Below are 19,651 nucleotides of genomic sequence, written 5' to 3' on the forward strand. Positions count from 1 at the left end.
AATGCCAGAAGTTAAGGGAAACATCATAAGTTATGGAAAATTGTGGAAAAAAGATCTTGAAGCTACAAGAAAAAAAAATAATTTGATTAAACTTGGTTTGCATAAGACTGTTGACCCATTAAATAAATCCATTGGAGAAGATGCTTACAAAAAAATAATGGAGATAAAAATGAAGTCTAATTTAGACTTGCTTCCAAAGGACACAACTCCCCAAAGCTTTCTGGAATTCACCCAACCATTTACAACTCTAAATTCGGTATTGGATGAAATAGTGATGTCAAGTAAATCTTCTAATTATGGAATGTTGATGAAGTTGGAGTTGACTTTCCATAGTTTACAAAATATTGACCTTCCATCAGATGAACAGTGGAGCACCCTACAAAAATTGGCACATAAATCTTAAGAATCATAGTATGTATTGCACAATTTCCTTCTTTTACTCTTAATTTCAAGGTTTTATGTTTTTTCTGTTTGCTATTTTGCTAATCTAGCCTATGAATCTATGATGCACTCGCTATTACTATTTTTCTAATCCAGCCTATGAATCTATTTTATGAATAGGAAAAAACTAGCACTCGCTATTGCTATTTTGCTAATCTAGCCTATGAATCTATGATTCACAGTGCAAAATTTCAGCCAGTAAATTTGTATTCTCAAATTCTCCCTTGCTTTAACATTTATGCATTTCTCTATTTCTGATTAGTAGGTTTTAGGCACTGCTATTATCTATGTTTAATTTATCATGGCGTGAATTAATATTTAATTTTGAACTCTGTTTTTTGAACAGGAGACATCAAACATGTAGCAGATGTTAAATTGCTAATACGGCCTATGATGGCCAGATAAATCTATGCCGAGTTTGTGATTTTGATGTTCAGTCTTCACATGTTGTAAACTTGCAATTTGACCTGAAGTTGTTGTTGCTCCCTTGTTTCTATAAAAGGGAATTCAGGGTCATTTACAAAGGGTTCTGAAACTTTGTATTCACTTTTGCATGGACATTGAAGAATCACACAGGAGCTATTGTTGCTCTCTTGTTTCTATAAAAGGGAATTCAGGGTCATTTGCAAAGGGTTTTGAAACTTTGTATTCACTTTTGCAATTTGCATGGAGAATCACACATATTGGTGTATTACTATTGAATGAAATATATCATATGGCTATATTTTGAAAGAATTAATAAAAATTTAAGTTCTCGACATGTGTATTACTATTGAATGAAATGTATCATATGGTTCTGAAATGTATCACATAGATTTGAGACTCAAACATGTATAAATAAACAATAAACATCTCTGTATCAATAAACACATTATGTTTTTTTTTTATTATTATGATATTTTAAATATGGAAATAGAAAGTTGAAAAATACAATTACAAATCAATATTAGATTCTAATTGCAAAACATAATATGCTTTTGTAATATGAATGACGAGATACAGTAATAAGATTAATAAATACCAATCTTTTACATTTGCCATTCATCCTCATCAAATTCAGAGCTTTCTTGATTCTTGTCTATGGTTTGAGTTTCTTCACTCTGAGTCTACATACCTTCGCCGAATTGCATCTCAATGCTACCAGTAGGTCCAGTACATGAGTCAATAGTCCCACTGGCACTTTGGTTTGAAGTGTTGCCCAAACCTCTTCTTTCACATTTGGACAGCTAGATTTGCAATGCCCTATCGTAAGGAAAAGTGTGGACATCATACCTAGATGTATAGAGCCTCAAACAATTTTCCAAATTTTTGTCTAGTTTGTTTCTTAGCTTTGATTTTAGGAACCCCAAAGCATTGGAAACTCTCTCATCTTCCACCAAACCCAATATCATGGTAAGACATAAATCAACAAGCTTCACATATTCTGGCATTGAATCACGCAACGTTGAGTTCTCAGCTATAGTTTTCCAAAGCCTTGTTACTGATCCCTCTTCACGGGGGTTCTCCATTTTTCCATATTGTTCTTTCATAGTGTATGCAAAACAAGATGATTTCTCTTGAAGATGAGTTTTGTCTAATATTCTATTTATAGTTACTCCATTCAATTCTCTGGATATGCAAAATTGCTTTATCAAAGTCAGTAGCTTACTTCAAAAATCAGCTGCACTATTGAGGCTCCAATATTGAGGAAACACAATAGACATGGCTTCAAGTAGGCTATCAGGAGGGAATTTGCTTCTAATTTGTGAGGAAAGATCATATGCAATTTTCTTCATAGAAGTAGTTACAGTCTCAACAATCTTGTTGAAATCTTCTCTTTTAACTCTTGCTAGTTGCTTCCTGGGGTGCTTTCCTAGTTCCTCAAGGTCGAATGTGGCATAGAAGTGCATTGGTATCTGAACTCCCCATACATTGGCACATACCTCCCCATCTGCACTGATTTGTAAAAAGTTATCAGGATTGTTCAAATTTGTGAGTGTCCGCCACTTAACAAATTTTTCATCAGATAGTGTTGGTTGATTTCGATAGAGATTGTCGAGTGTCATGCATGTCATCTTACGTAGCATAGCATATTCTTCTATATACATAGCTCTTTTTTGGGTAGCCTTCATAATATTCCTCATTTCCTCTAGCATGGGTAGAAGAGCTACTAAAGTTAAGAGTGTCTCTAAATTACTTAACTTGTGAAGAAGTTCAGGAAATTTCAGTTGATTTGATTTGTCGTGAGTTGTGTGAAATAGTCCAATCAAGGATGGATATTCTGAAAACACTCGATGTGCTGGACCATCCAAAGAGATCCATTTGGTATCATTATCCTTGAGAAGCTTGTTCCCATCAGTTATTCCATCAGCAAAGTGTTGAAATTCCTTAAATCGCTTGGGACTTCGACAAAAGTGTGAATAGAGCTCTCTGATTAAAATTTCAATTTTTTTAACCGAAGCAAACTTGCTCACAATTCCAAAAGCTAGATTCATTTTGTGAGCCATGTAGTGAATTGCAGTAATGTACAGTGCAAATGAAGCTTCAATATTTTTACAAAGACCGTTCTTGTGACCTTGAATTATTGAAGCTCCATCTGCTCCAACACAAACCAATTTTTTGGCCATTGTCATGTGATCCATACCTTCACATTCAATTAAACTTCTCTTTACTAGTTGAAATAAATTTTCCACTATCACACTCTCCTTCATTTTAGCAATAGATAGTAGATGAGGTTGGCGGGTATGATTCTCTACAGTATAAAAATGCATGCATACCCATGAAGTATTGTCTACTACCGTAACTTCGTCTAAAGAAAATGCAATAAAGTTTGACTCTCTTATTTTTTCCTTTACATCTTCTTTTTCAACCTCAGCAAGACAACTTGCCTATTTCCATCCACTATTTACTGACCAGTGTTTATTAGGATAGTTAGGAACTTTCAAAAAATGTAATAAACCACTAATTGATGGGAAATTTGTCATAGCACGTGCTCTCCTCAAAATATAAAAAACAACGCTTAACTAAACAACTTTTCTCAGTTGTTCTATTTGCATTGTTTTTCCAAAAATAACTTCAATAGAACCTTTAACTTCAGCAGGCTTCGTCTATATTTTCTCATGAAAATAATACTCTTCGACATTCCTCACATGCTTACATTCCTCCTTTGTTTTCCATCTTATCACTGATTTTTCAACCTCGTCTATCATTTGTTTTTCATAAACTTTACCCATATGCTTTTCTATGGTGTCAAATTTTAGCTACAACCTAATTTCCTTGTTATGTTTCCAAGTGCAAATCTTACACTTGCATTCTATTGGAGGCTCACCTTCAACTAGATTCTCCACTGGTTCAATGAATAGATACTTTGATGCCCAATTAATTTAAAAATTTCTCACTGACATATCCCACTCCCGATCCTTTTTTGATTGTGGTTCACCCTTTTTTGATATGGCTTTTCTTTTCCCCCTCTGTGCATTATCATCAATGGCATTATCACACAAGTCGATTATATCATTCCAGATGACTTGGGTATCAACTAGATAATCTTCTTCAAGATCATCCTGATCTGAGATATCAGGTTTGCCGTTGTCTTCAACATGCGGTGTAGGTGGCAAATTTTGTACTTGCACTTGTGATGATGTACCTTCCTGATTTTCACCACAATCTTTTCCAATGCCAAAGTAGGAAGACAATGTTTTGCTTTTTGTTGGCCTCTCTTGGCCTTCCCCACATTCAGGTTTCCTACCCCTCTTCCTGTTCGACATCTCCAACGAAATAAAGGCTACCAAAAAAATATCAATTTGTTGAAGAAGCAAATTAGCAATAATAGACTATAATATATAATATACCACTTCAAAAATATTATCGCTCACCTTTAGGTCACTAGCAATCACCAATGCAGTCAACAACAATGATTTTCCTTGGTCTGAAACTTCGCTATTGATCAGAATTCAGAGCTTAGAACCTACCAGATTGTGTTGAGATAGATCTGATCTTTGCATGTATTTATACCAATCCTTATATGGCAAATTCCGTGAGAATTTTATATGGTATACAAATATTTGGCCAATCCCGCATAACTATAACAAGACATGTAATTTTTTAGGCGATTATATGTCGTTCAAATATGACTTATGTAATTTTTGAGGCGATTATATGTCGTCCAAATAATTGGTGAATACAATATAGTTGGTGAAAGTTGGGGTGAATGGAGACATGCCTCGGTAAGATGTCAAGCGAATTGGGTCCCCCTGGCTAACAAATCTTCACATGCCTATAGGCGAATTAAGGTCATCTATTAAGGCAGCCTCGGAGAGTGTAGGCAAAAAAAATAAAATTTATTGTATCCACCATATATTGTATTGGCTAAATCATTGCATAGAAACATTTAATTGCATAAAACATATGACGATTGGGCCGTGACTTTGACAAAAATTGATAATGTTCTGGCGACATGGCCACCCCCAGTCGGTACATAATATTCGCTATTGGCGAATATTCACCACTAAAGTAATCTTTGTTGTTTATCACTATTAAAGAGGACCTACATTACTAGGGATGACTTTCATGTAATCTAGAAGGCATGATCTTCATGTTGGCATATATTTGTGTCCCTTTTTATCACTATTAAATAAGACCTATGTTGTTGGGGTAATTCATTTTTTCTCTAAAATTAAACATGTGATCTCCTATTTACATTAAGGGGGAGTGTTAGAACATAATGATATTATGGGTCACACCCTTATAAGATTTAAATAATGTTCTAATATAAGGTTATAAAACCTTATATATTATATGCTTTATAAGAATATCCCATTTGAAATGATTATAATGTAATAACTATTAGATCCACCCTTCCTCCTATTGGCATTATACACTCAGATGAGAAAGGTAGATGTTGTCATTGATGGAAACAAGGTTCAACAAAGTTCTACAAGTTCAATTGGCAATAGGCTTCACCTACCGGCACCGACAGATACAACAAGGTTTATTCACACTGGCATCCAGTTTACACCGACAATAGAACATACCATCATTCTAGGCCAACTTGGCAATAGTATTGTTTATACGAAATGAATTATAAATGTAAATTATATTTATATGGCCGACATGTTGTATTGTAAAGACTCATATATGTATGAGATCTTGTAGGTCATTTGAGATGTAATGTAATATGATGTAATGAAAAGTAATGAAAGCAATGATATGAGATAGGGATATGATACCGGGTAGTTGTTTAAGCACTTTGATGTATTTATTTTAGAGAAAATAAGAAGTAGAGCAGAGCGAAGATTATTTTGTGACAGCATAATCATTTACCGACAAGGTTTTTGGCAGAGGTATCAAACAGAGCTTAAACCGGTACTGAATCTAGCATTGTAGATGCTATTTTGAAGCAGTGCATTATTATTGGATTTAACCATCCAATTGTGTAGTCAATGGGACTCCAGTTTTGTTGTTGAGCAGTGAGCTCTAGGCAATTGGCCTTCCTACATCTACAGGCTCCTATTGTACTAAGTAATATTTATTCATATGGTCAGTGAGTAAATATTGTGGGTCACAAATTGTCATGCCCAAACTTTTGGGCACGAACGGGATAATTTTTTTTTTTTTAAATCATTACTTAATAACATTAAATTTACAAATATGAAATGCGCTTAGCAAGTTTCATCTTAACTATGTGTGAGTTAACTCTAACCACTAACTCAAGTAAGCGATAATAATTTGAAATTTAAATGCAGTATACTGAATGAATTATTCTATTATCTCAATGAATTATTTTATTATCTCATCAAATTTTAATAAATAGATTAATTAAATCAAACTCTCTAAAATAATTGACAAAGATATTATTAATCTCCAATGATCATTATACGCCTTTTTGGGACTAATTAAATTAGTCCTAGCACTTAGAATTACCAATGCCTATATTTTATTTTAACAATCATTACAATGTAATTTAAACTAATTCGAATAAATTATAACACTTAATAAAATATTTAAACTAAAATTTCCCTAACCATTCATATATTTATTCATATGGTTAGTGAATAAATATTGTGGGTCACAAATCCTACCGAGGTTTTTCCCTTACCGGGTTTCCTCGCTAAAATATTTGTATTATGGTGTGCATTGATGTTGTTTCTTTTGTTTCTCTTTACTGCATTATTATTTGTTTACCGACATATTAATCTAAGTTACAAAATTGCAAATAAGTTTAAATATTTCATCTACCGGGCAGACATTGATTCACCCCCCCCTCTCAGTGTCCTTGGGATTAACCAAGTATCTAACAATTGGTATCAGATCCTATTCCTCTATTTGCAAAATCCTAACAGCTTGAGGAAGATTCTGAAACCGATACCGATGGAAAATTTGAGACAATAGTTGGAAGGAGCTCTTGAAGATTTTGATGTAGAAAAATTTAAAAATATCAAACTGGAAGAAGAACTCAGATTTGATCAGGAATTCATCAAAGCACTTCAAGAAAACCTGGTCATGGCATAGAGTAAGAGAAAAGAATTGTGCGAGTCACTACAAAAACAAGATTATGAAGAAAAAGAAACTCTCAGAGATATTGTAGAGAAACTAAGACAAGAGAACAGTAACATGAGGAATGAGATGCAAAACTTAACCATGAGACTATGTAAGGATATTGATGATAGAAAGAGAATGAGGAAGATTTGGTTAAAAGACTTAATGAAAGATCAGATGAATCTCTAAGTCTTAGTTATGATAATGATATGCTTAAAACAGAGTTGATTCAGATGCAACATGACAAGGAGGAACTTATGAGACAAGTTAGCACTCTGGAAGGTGACTTGGTCACTGCAAATGAATACAAAGACAAATTCAAAAAGAGTTCAGACAAGCTTGATGATATGCTGAAAAGTTAAAAACTTGATGGAGAAATAGTTGGACTTGGATTTCAACATAGAGAAAGTTGGAGAACAGATTAAGGAGGAAATTACCTATGATATCTCTGTTGGAGAACAGATTAAGGAGGAAATTACCAACATGGGTTCTGAAGGTAACAAGTAGGTAAAAGATTACTTCAAAAACTTTCAAGCTAAAATGATTGAAAGGGAAAGAATCCCTCAAAGTATTGTTGATAAGTATGACAAACGGATATGCTTTGTTAATAAGAGAGATGAGATATGGATGGAGGCTGGCACTCCTAGAACTATTTGGATAATTGAGATGGGATATGAATTGGACTCCAATAATCTGGAATCTCATACAAAGATACTTCTAGATGCACCATCGGAACCTATTGAGAAGATCTTTGGCACTGTTGAAACCATTGAGAATGATGTTGCTATTCAGAAATAGAGAAAGAAAAGAGATAAATTATTGAAAGATGCTTCTAAGTTTGTTGAAGATGTTAAAAAAGGGTTACTGGGACTTGATCAGTTGAGTGGGGTTGCTGAAAGCATTTAAGGCTATTGATGAGTCTCTACCGATTTTGCAAATGATTGCACTGATCTGCAAGGTAGATCACATTGTTGGCTCAGAAAGTGAATTGGACACTCTATCCAAATTCATTTCTTCTAGCATTCATTCTTTAGATAAGATAAATGAGAAAACTATTCAAGAAAGAGTTAATCGGGAAAATGAAGAATTCTTTGATAAAACCATAAAAGGACTGTGCTGAACAAATTGATTCATTGCTACTGGGATTGAATTCCACCATTTTGGAATACAAGGAATTATATCGGGAAGCCTGCAAACCTCATCATTTAATAAAATACATTGATCAACAAATAAAGAAAACTCAGAAAGAGATTGATGACATTGCAGATAACATGATTGGTTCTTCGGAACTAACATCAGTTTTGGATCAGGAAATGGCTATTCATGAAGAAAATATTGAAAATCTGGAAAAAGAAAAGGCTAGATTGAGAATCAAAACCCGAGAGTTAAAGAATAAACCTGGTCCAAGATTGGATAATCTATTAACACACCGGAATGCACTATCCAAGGCAACAATTCAAGGAGGAAGATCATCAGAGCAATAGATGCATTATCTCACTGGGATAATCAAGCAGACAAAAGAAATAATTATTGATAGTACAAAGTTCCTGCAGGGTCTTAACTTAGTTCTTGCAGATATTTTTCAAGTTATATACAACTGGCTTTAGGGTTCTAAGTAAATTTTTGAATTTTTTATACTTTTGACATCCTTTGTCATCGATGTTAAAGGGGAGTGGTATAGTGAGAAAAATGTACAAAGTAAGGCATGGCGAAAAGTGAACAGAAGGAGATCATTTTCTCAAGGGGAGCACTCTCAGTTTTGGTTTTCATTTTTCTCATGAGTGTTGCCATCAATGCCAAAGGGGAAGATTGTTAGCATTATACACTTAGATGAGAAAGGTAGATATTGTCATTGATGGCAACAAGGTTCAACAAAGTTCTATAGGTTTAGCTAGCAATAGACTTCACCTACCGACACCGGCAGATACAACAAGGTTTATTCACACCGGCATCCAGTTTACATCGGCAACAGATCATATCGGCATTCTAGGCCGACTTGGCAATAGTATTGCTTATGTGAAATAAATTGTAAATGTAAATTATATTTATATGACCGACATGTTGTATTGTAAAGACTCATATATGTATGAGATCTTGTAGGTCATTTGAGATGTAACGTAATATGATGTAATGAAAGAGATGGTATGAGATAGGGACATGATACCGGATAGTTGTTTATGCACTTTGATGTATTTATTCCAAAATGAATAAGAAGCAGAGAAGAGAGAAGATTATTCTATGAAAGCAGAATCATTTATCGGCAAGGTTTTTGCCAGAGGTATTAGACAAATCTTAAACCGGTACTGAATCCAGTATTGCAGATGCTATTTTGAATTAATACATTATTATTGGATTTAACCATCCAATTGTGTAGTCAGTGGGACTCCAGTTTTGTTGTTGAGCAGTGAGCTCTAGGCAATTGGTCTTCCTGCATGTGCAGGCCCCTATTGTACTAAGTAATATTTATTCATATGGTCAATGAGCAAATATTGAGGGTCACAAATCCCACCGAGGTTTTTCCCTTACTGGGTTTCCTCACCAAAATATTTGTGTTATGGTGTGCATTGATGTTGTTTATTTTGTTTCTCTTTACTGCATTATTATTTGTTTATCAGTATATTAATCTCAGTTACAAAATTGCAAATAATTTTAAATATTTCATCTACCAGTCACACACTAGTTCACCCCCGCTCTCAGTGTCCTTGGGATTAACCAAGCATCTAACACCTCCTATATTTAGGGAGGTTCTCTTTTAGCTGAGAGGTGTGTTAATTTAGAGCTTTATGGTGAGCTATATCACTATGCACAAGAGGTATTACTGGCCATGAGGAAGTATTGGATGAATAACCCTAGGTTCAAGTCTATCTTATTATAGACTATATTTTGCAAGTGTTTTAATAAAATGATGTTTTATGGGTTTTTTTATCAGAAAGGGTTTTCCCGATGTATATATTGTGTAATTTGTACATTTATGCATGTATGATTCTCATCTTATTTATTTTTATCTTATTTTGAGTGATTAGTATCCTAAGACCATCTAATAGGGTCTCGATTGGTTATAGCAATATGGTGCATTCCATGGTCTTGTGGTCATCATCATGGTATCTACAAAAGGGCCTCATTTTTTGAAATTGAATGAAGTATGCCATAGCTTGCCACAACTATAGCAAGTGATTATATATAATTTTTACTAGCATCTTGTATTCCTAATGCCCACATTGATCAAAGCCTTGATCTATGTATACTATTTATTTTAATTCATAGGTTGTAACTAGGAATGACAATGATTACTAACTAAATACATTGGTCTCAACATGATTTAACAATTTAACAAAAGTTGGTGCTATGAGTTTCACTCTAGCCAACTTTACACCATTAATTTATATCCCTTGCAAATTTTGTAGGACATAAGATAAAGTCTCATTTTTCTTGGCATGAATCATATAAACAGTAATGAGAAAAAAATAAGCATGTAATGTGGTAATTCATATCGCTTGGGTTCACACTAATAGGCAATTGATTACTATATGACCCTCATTTTGGTATCAAATGGACCACAAACTAATGGTCATTTTTATAATCTTTTAGATTCAATTCATGCAATTAACACATATGACTATGGTCTCCAAACAAATCTAGCAATAGAATTCTTTCTATAGTTTCCTTATTATGTGACATGTGTTGCACCAACTCCTTCTATGTATGTGTGGTGAATCCACTAATAAAATATTACTTATAATTGATGACATATATATTTTTATATAATTTTAGAGAAAAACTCCTTAAAATATCAAACATATAAATGCACCGACTTGTCTAACCACTATTTTATCTCATTGAGATCATTAATATTACATTAAGACATATCTGAAACAAAATTATTCAATCATATTAAATTTTTACCTTTTGAATCATAACACACATATTGATCTTGTATGTGTTCATTGAGAATTGCTACAAGAAATCACATCTTTTGTACCTCATCCACAATGTTCTTCAAATGCTAGGTGATCTCAATTTTTTTCTAGTGCTTAGTTATGTCTTCATAACCTAAGAAGGGAATTGATAGGGAGATAATGAGCTCATAGATTATTACATAATTATACATTCTATTAGATTATGTAAACCTAGTTTCCTAGGACAATATAGGATGTGTTATATTGTAGATAATTAAATTGCTAGTTAATATATAGTGGTCAACTCTAACATATGCTATTAGTTTCTATTGAATCATATGCTTTCACAAGAACCTTTTTAAAATTGAGCCATTAACTTTGTGGGACCTATCTACTACATTACACATTACTCTAGATCTTATTACATCATCATTACCACTTACTACCATAATCCTAGAGAAAAAGTCACAAAAAGCTAATGATTATATAGTTGTATGATAAAAAAAATAATCTCCAAGAGGATTTTTTTAATTGAAAAAATACAAACACAAGAATGAAGATACCAATAGGTGGCTTCTCTTTTTTTTATAGTCTCAGGTTTTGTGTGAAAAGAATATGGATACCATGGACAAGCTTCAACAAGAGTTATCTAGTTTCAAACTACATACAATCTTGATCGGAATCAAACAATTTATAAATTTATGAAATGGTATGTATTATCCTCTCTTAGTCTTCAAGATATTTATGACCAGTTTTGGTTGTTTAATTAGTTTGACCTCAACCAAGGGTTAAATTTATTTGCATATGTCCATGATCTAATACACCTTATCATCCACAAGCTAATTTTGTATGGTAATTTTTTAAAATATAATTATAAGAAATATATTGTTAAATGTTAGTGATGTAGAGTGTCATGGCTAGGAAGACCCTATTCTTGTCATTCTTCAATTGTATTGAGCAACATCTAATGGGATCACTAGGTGTACTCCATTTTAGTTAGTATATGAGAGCAAAATAATGGTTCTCGTGAAGTTATGTACGTCATGATTCCTGCGCTATAATTTATCCCTTTTTATCTTAAAATTACAAAGTTTTCTACAAAAATACAGCCCAAAAGGAAAAGTGAAAAAAACCATTAAATTTTCTTTCAAATGGATCCATCCAAAGTCAAGCAAAAATAAATTAAAGATGGCCTGTGGCTTTATTTATAGAGAATTTTAGTAAAGTTCATATTTCAAAAAGGACTACACAGCCATATTCATGTAAAAAAAGCAAGATGTTGATTCAGTTGGATAAACACCTGTAGCTATACATATCTCAGTGTGAAATGGAAATTTTCATAGTAATTGTTCACATTTTCCATGTTACTATGAGGAAAAGATGTTCTACATAACCAAATTCTCAACATAAATGAAAGATTCCACACCACTTGTTCACATTTTCGATGTTACTGAGGAATAGGTGTTCTACACAACCAAATTCAATAACATGTCAATAACAATGGGAACTACCAGCTGCCAAAAAAAAGGTAGAAAAACTTCAAATCTGAATTAATTAAAAAAAAATGCTCAAGATGTTTACTCAAATGGGATTGAGAAAATGCATAGTATGGCAACTACAATCAAATTAAGGTGTCAAAGTGTGCATATAAATAATAAAATACCAGTACACCAATGACAACACCAATACCTCCACAATGCATTCACACAGAAGGAGGGAACCTTACAACACCAATCCTTGAAATAATAATGAAGAGAAAAATGAGTTTCAAAGCCTAAGATGCAATATGTAGAAAAATTCAAAATAATTATAAGCATCAACATTCTGTATATTTCCATCTGGAAATGAAAATTTCCGATCATTTTGTTTACATTTTGTACGTTATTTTGAACTACTAGAATGCTATGAATATAATGTGAGCATAGTCACTCTACCTATATCCATCAAAACATTAAAAAAACTCCACAAGTCTGCAACACATTCTCTCAATTGAAAGACACACAAGTGTTGTTACCATTTTTAAGAAAGTTTTGCAAAGTATTGATGTTCTACATATATCCACCCATATTGTTCTGCTTTTCAGGGATAGAGGAGATACAAAAGCACTACAAAACCAAATTTAAACAAAAGAAAAACATGCATATATCACTATCTTAAATAAAAGTTTCCACACAATCTGTATGTTGTTCATACTTTCAAATCTATCCTCCATGGAAGTATATGATGTAATTGCATGTATGTCTTTCTCAAAAGCATGTGCAATATAGTCTTTAGAAACACCAAAAATCTTCATAAGAAAAAATAGATTCCTGTACACAAAGTTATATATTAGTAACAATTAGAAAATTATTTTATTCAATTTAAAAGAATTACAAATAATCTAAAATTTATACAATAGTCAATAAATATTTTATCTAAAAAATGTACTAATTTTATTTTGAATTTTTGTAGTTTGATATATAGAATCAATTGTCATATATACATCAAAGAACAAAAAAAACTCACCTTTCAATGACTTGTAGATATCTTCACAATGTCAAATTCTTCATCCAGGGAAATAAGAACTTTAGGATTGCATCAACTTTGTTAAAGTATTCATTTCTCCAACTGATTTTTATCATGATCAATGATATTATCCCCCCAAAAGCCATTCCAAAGGACAATCCCAATGATATCGCATACCATGGATATTTAGTGCTTTTCTTTATTTTATTAATGTAAATTGGAGGAGGAGAAGGAACAAACTGTGGCCAAGAACAATTTCTGGGTAGGGGACACCCCCATAAATTAGGATTCCCTGAATAAGAGGATTCTCCAAAGTCAATCATATGTATTCCTTGTGGTATGCTTCCTGAAAGGTGGTTGTTTGATAGATCCAGTGAACCCAAAAAGCTTAGAGATTCAAGCTCTGTAGGGATTTGTCCTGAAAAATGATTTCTTGAAAGGTCTAAGGAATCCAATTGATGCATTTCTCCAAAACTTTTTGGAATGGTCCCATTCAAGTTGTTCATTGAAAGGTTTAGAAGCCTTAGCCCCTTCAAATCCCCAAAATTAGAAGGAACTTTTCCCTCCAATTCATTGCTTGAGAGATCTATGGATGTGAGTGTGGAAAGAATATATTGGTAGTGCTGCTCTGTACCTTTTAAAATCATATCCAATCCATCTTGATATACTGGCCCATTAATATAAGTGGATAATACAAAACCATTTTGACTTTCATTTGCCATTGCTTGCAAGAATACAATTGTGTGCGGAATTGAACCTGAGATATGATTGGAAGAAAGGAGCAAGATCTGGAGGTGCTTTAATTGACCTATCTCTAAAGGAATACTGCCTGTAAATTTGTTCTCCTTCATTATCAATACTTTTAGCTCTGAGATATTTCCAATTAATGTTGGTATTTGGCCTTCAAACAAATTGTTTCCAATATCAAGAACCTGTAGTTTTGAACAATTTGCTATTGAAGAAGGGAATGATCCATTCAGATTATTACTGTGAACAACTAATGAATATAATTCACTCAGCTTACTAAACTCATATGGTAAGCTTCCCTCCAAACTATTATTTCCCAAATTCAGGACAATAAGGAAAGAGCTATTGGACAAGCTGACAGGGATCACTCCTGTTATCTTGTTGTTTGCAAGATTTAACATTTTGAGATGAGAACAATTGGACAAACTGACAGGGATCACTCCTGTTATCTTGTTGTTTGCAAGATTTAACATGTTGAGATTAGATAGCTTGCCCAGGTTTGGATGAATATTGCCACTGAACAAATTGTCATTGAGCAGCAGTATACTCATATAAGAAGGCCACATTGATGGGATGCACCCACTCAATTTATTTCCTGAAAGATCTAGATAATTTAACTGAGGACTGGTTTCCCATAGCCAAGAGGGAATTACGCCCACAAGACTGGCATTAGTTATAACCAACCATTCAAGTGAAATTTGTGTTGAAATCCAAGGTGGAAATTCACCGTCAATCATACATGACACTAAATGTAGATAAGATAAATCAAAGGGTGGAATCCAAGTTGTGCTGATATTTAGGACACAATCAGATAAATACAAATAACTTAATCTTGTGAGGTTGTGAAAGAAAGTTTCTGAAATCGACTGGTAATGGTGTAATGACAGATATAGAGTACGTAAAGAAGGTGGAAGTGACAAAGAAGAGACGGTTTCATTGAAACGATTGCCATAAGCAGACAATTCAATGAGTGAGGAAAGGTGAGCAAATGAAGGGGGAATGGTCCCGCTCAGTTGGTTGTTATAAAGCCTTAACTCCCTCAACAAAGAGAGACTCCCAAGAGAAGCCGGTATTCTTCCACTAAGTTGGTTGTTACCTAGGGAAAGGTCACTTAAAGAAGCAAGATTGTTATCGTCGCAGGAAATGCCTATCCAGGAAGTGCAGCAGTCTGTTCCATTTACCCACGAACTCAGATAGCCCTTTGAGGAGACATTCAGGGCCGCTTTGAAGCGGAGCAGAGCTTGGGATTCGTGGGAAGGACATCTGTTGGACATTAATCCATGGGAAAGAGGAGGGCAGAAGAAGAGAAGAAAAACAATACCAGTCAATTTGCGTAAAGGGATGGCCATTTGCGTAAAGGGATGGAGGGAATTGCACTTCTTCTCTGGGCGGCCTGTTCTCTTAACCTGCGTGCCGGTCAACAGGTCAATGGTTATTTTATTTCTAAATTACATTCATTAATTAAGTACCAGTTTTTAATAATTTTCTTCTGTCAATTTTCCACAAATTAGCCTACCAGACTTGGGACATTGACGTTAACTTTTCTTTCACTTTTTGACATGGACAACCATTATGCGGATACGATTCGAAATGCTATTTTCAGAGTATTTTCAAATTAGTTGAGAGTTTTTCTTGAGCTCTGTGCACAATCAAGCTTTCATCTCTTGGCAATTTTTATGTAAGAACTTTATGCACTTAAAAACATAAAACATAAGACATCAAAATTAAGATATATAGATGTAGTGATACTATGAATTACATATTTAATATAATTTTAAATAATTTAATATTAATTTTTTTTATTATTTAATATTTTATTTTACTTAAAGATAATTTATTAAATTATATTTTATCTTCAATACAAGAAACGCTAATGATAATTTTAATTTCAACTTTAATTTTGTTTTGAGTAATTATTTTATTCAATAGATTGTTTAAAAAATCAATTAAAAAGATTTTTCATGAAAGTTGATTCATTGAAGTTGAAGAGGAAATACTAATTCTAATTGTCAATAATTTATGTTCCTTAGGGAAAGTCTAAGAAGTTTTATAATGTCCACAAGTTTGACATACTAAACTTGGATTTTTTTTGTAAGAGGTGATTAACTATTAAGTTGAAAACAAAGTTATAAATAATATTAGATGTGGTCTTCATATTAATTTATAAATCATTTAATAGTAAACATTTTCTTTAAGATTTGTACCCACTAATATACTATTTAAAATATATTTTACTATCGGCTTAGCTAGGGCACCTAATGAAAATCATCAAAAAATATCATCTCATATTACCTCCGTATAAAATGTTCATATTTCATATAACCTAATTTTATTTACATATTAACATAGAATTTCAAATACATTATTATTATTGTATTGTCTTATATTATTATATAATTATTATAATAAATAAATATTACAATATTTGTAACTCAAAATTGGCGCTAAAATAAGTAAATAAAATGGCGATGATTTTCACCTGAATGGTCCGTGTTTATTACTATTGGCAGAGATAGCAGGAATGTAGGAGTCCGTTGCGTGGAAATGAGGCGATGACAGCGGTGCAGAGACTAAGGACGTTGAAGGATGCTTTCTGGTGCCGTAAAACTGTTTCAAACAGATTTAAAACCGTTTTCTACTGCCGTGAAACTACTTTACACAAATTTATGATGGTTTAAAGGCGTGAGACAAGTTTACATTCCAGATTTTTTTTAATATTAATAAAATATTATCATTTTGTCTTACATGCCCATTTACTCCCGATCGCACGAAGCTCATACGGGACAACTAATCGCACGAAGCTCACTAAAGGTGGACCTTTGAAGAAAAACTTGAAGAAGTAAATATCTTCCAGCAAAATTTTCAAGCACTTTTTTTCTTTTTAGGCTTGAGACAACTTTTCAGGGAAAAAGTACTATGGCAAGTTCACTTATAACAAAAGCCTATCGGCTAATAATTAATAGTGACATAAGACATCTCATGTTGTTTCTAGAAGAAGAGAAGGGATTTGAAAGGTACATGTAATGACTTTACCTTTGAATAATTTTTTTTTAAAAGTATTAATGTATATTTACAGTTATCTATTGGTTTTCTTATGTGAAGATTAGTTCTTAAAGAAATCAATAAATTTAGTGTTACATATTTTGTAGGAAGACATTATGTTTATCCTTTTTTTGGTCAACAATGTTTCTTTGCACTAGATTGCAATTTATTTCCATTTGATTGGATAATTTAAGCTTAAAGGATAGATTAGAGAATTGACGACTTCATAGAGATATGGATTACATGTGCAAGATGCTTCATTTACAAATAAGTACCTCTACTTTAAAAGGTATGCAAAACATAGTCAATCCTCCTCTCCTTATTCCTACCATAAAAAATTATGTTGGTAAAACATCACTTGCTAGTTATTGATGAGATACTATGTTCTTGATCATCATAGGTTCTACATTGACATATTGCAATGTTTCATTGTTTCTTTAGCTATTAGTTTGAACAGAAAAGAAAATTGAGGAATACGTTCAATGGCTCAACTAGGAGGGTGATAGTGCAAAAATGGTTATGGTCACATATGGTATTGGTGGGTCTAGCAATACCACATTAGATGATCCAATTTCTTCCTCTTTGCAAAAAAATTATGGGGCTAGAAACATTCTAAAGTTACACTCATTCAACTTCGAGAAAAAAGATCCCAAAGTAGATCTCCAATCCTTGATTTTGCAAGAGTTGACTACCACCAAACATGATGTAAGAAACTTTCAAAGTGGATGTTAGAGCTTAAAATACATTATATATTAAAAATAAAAATATTTTCTTACATATTGACAATGCTTTGTATCTAGAACCATTAAAAAATATTTACCTAACGATGTCACAAGTGTAAAAAAATTTTGGTAACTTTTCACATCTAGAGAAACAAATTTACTGGGAGACAATAATATTATGGAATTGAACCTTAAAAACTCTATGACATCAGATCTATTTCTATTGATGCAGCCCTTGATGTGTTATGTAGAAAAATTCAAAGAAAATTTTAAAAAGAGTCTATATTACAAAAAACACCTCAATCCAAGCAAATAGTAGAGAAACACAAGTTTTGTCTTCCATTTTTGAAATTTACTAGAGCTTAACTTCATCAACAAAAGAAAAAAGTGTTGAACACTTCTAGATTTTTAGAGGGGGTGTGAATCATAGAATATTAAAACTTAACCATTATTTTATCATTCATTCTAATTATCACATGTGTGGAAGTAAACAACTGAAAACAAAAGATCAATCACACAAGGACACCAAGATTTTATGTGGAAAACCCAATGTGGGAAAAACCATAGTGAGAACTATCTCATTATATCACAACTAATTACAAGGTTTTAGGCTCTATGCCGAGGAAGCTCACTACTCTTGATTTGAACTTGCAGGCTAAGGCACACAACCTTGGGGAAAGATACAATGGACTTGAGAAACATTGAAGATCACTTCTTTAGGAAAATATACAAAGGTATGATTACAAAGAATAATTATTATTAAGATAAAGAGAAACACATTCTTTTAAATGTTGAATACAATTTATTGTTCTAAACATCTAAGATTGACTACATTATTGCTCATCTGTAATTATGCACCTTCACACTTAATTGACATAGCATATCATTCTTCTCATTCAAATAATACAATCCTCCAAAGTATCTCATCCCTGAAATATCTTTTTCTCAAAAAGATGTAGTAATTAGATCGACCTAATTAGATGTAATGTGTAGCATAAATAGTCAACCCCAAATGCATTCTCTAAAGCAACGTGGAGGGAAAACAAGATGTATGAAGTAATACACCATGTTGGCACACCTTCATATTAATACCAGATCATTGCCTTCAACTCAACATGCTACCGCATAGACAAAAAACACTCAAGTTGGCTCTAGAAGATAGAATTGTTAAAGCAACCTAACAAAAAATGCTTAAAACATGATGTGGACCTCCACAACACCCACAGATACATAAAATAGCATCTCCTAACACTAAAAAAAATATATAAGAGAACTAAAATGCTAAAAACATCAGACGCCGGAAGAATGCAAAGCATTCTTGCAATCATGTACACTATTACCGCAAAACCGACACTTTGGCCAACACCAAATAAACTGCAAATCAAATGAGAACATGAAACCTTTGATGTAACATGCATTTGAATCTACCAATATTACAACCACAAGAAAATATTAATCAATGATAAACAATGCTAACCACAATAGTAAACTCTATCTAAGAGACTCTTCACCAAAATAGTCAAACTTAGCCAAACTCTATTGTGGATACTTGAAACCTTCTTCAAGGCTCCAAATAAGACATGAGTTAAAATGATGTATCATCTGCATTCACCACCAATAATATTAATACAACAATGTAATTATGTAAGAAAAATTTTGCTACAACATAATTGGTCAAATACTTCAAGACCTTTGTTGACATCAATGACAACACTTGCTCATATTTGTACCAATCTTCCCCTTTGTCATTGATGGCAACACTTGTGCAACCTCTAAAACATT

At 32.9% G+C, this 19,651-nt stretch overlaps 1 protein-coding gene across 1 annotated transcript; it reads right to left on the reverse strand.

The window, feature by feature from the left end:
• Positions 1–12,971: 12,971 nt before the first annotated feature.
• On the reverse strand, positions 12,972–15,227 carry LOC131859729 (receptor-like protein EIX2). Its single transcript, XM_059213736.1, has 2 exons — positions 13,359–15,227; positions 12,972–13,162 (listed from the first exon to the last, which is right to left on the reverse strand). The coding sequence occupies exon 1, from the start codon at positions 14,840–14,842 to the stop codon at positions 13,382–13,384; it is 1,461 nt and encodes a 486-aa protein (XP_059069719.1). The 5' UTR covers positions 14,843–15,227; the 3' UTR covers positions 12,972–13,162; positions 13,359–13,381.
• Between the last annotated feature and the right edge of the window lie 4,424 nt (positions 15,228–19,651).

This window comes from Cryptomeria japonica, chromosome 11 (genome assembly GCF_030272615.1).
Source record: "Cryptomeria japonica chromosome 11, Sugi_1.0, whole genome shotgun sequence".
Classification (NCBI taxonomy): domain Eukaryota; kingdom Viridiplantae; phylum Streptophyta; class Pinopsida; order Cupressales; family Cupressaceae; genus Cryptomeria; species Cryptomeria japonica.

What these genes read in the sequence shown, in the direction of transcription:
- LOC131859729 (XM_059213736.1), bottom strand. Translation starts at nt 14,842, where the DNA reads ATGATTGACGGTGAATTTCCACCTTGGATTTCAACACAAATTTCACTT.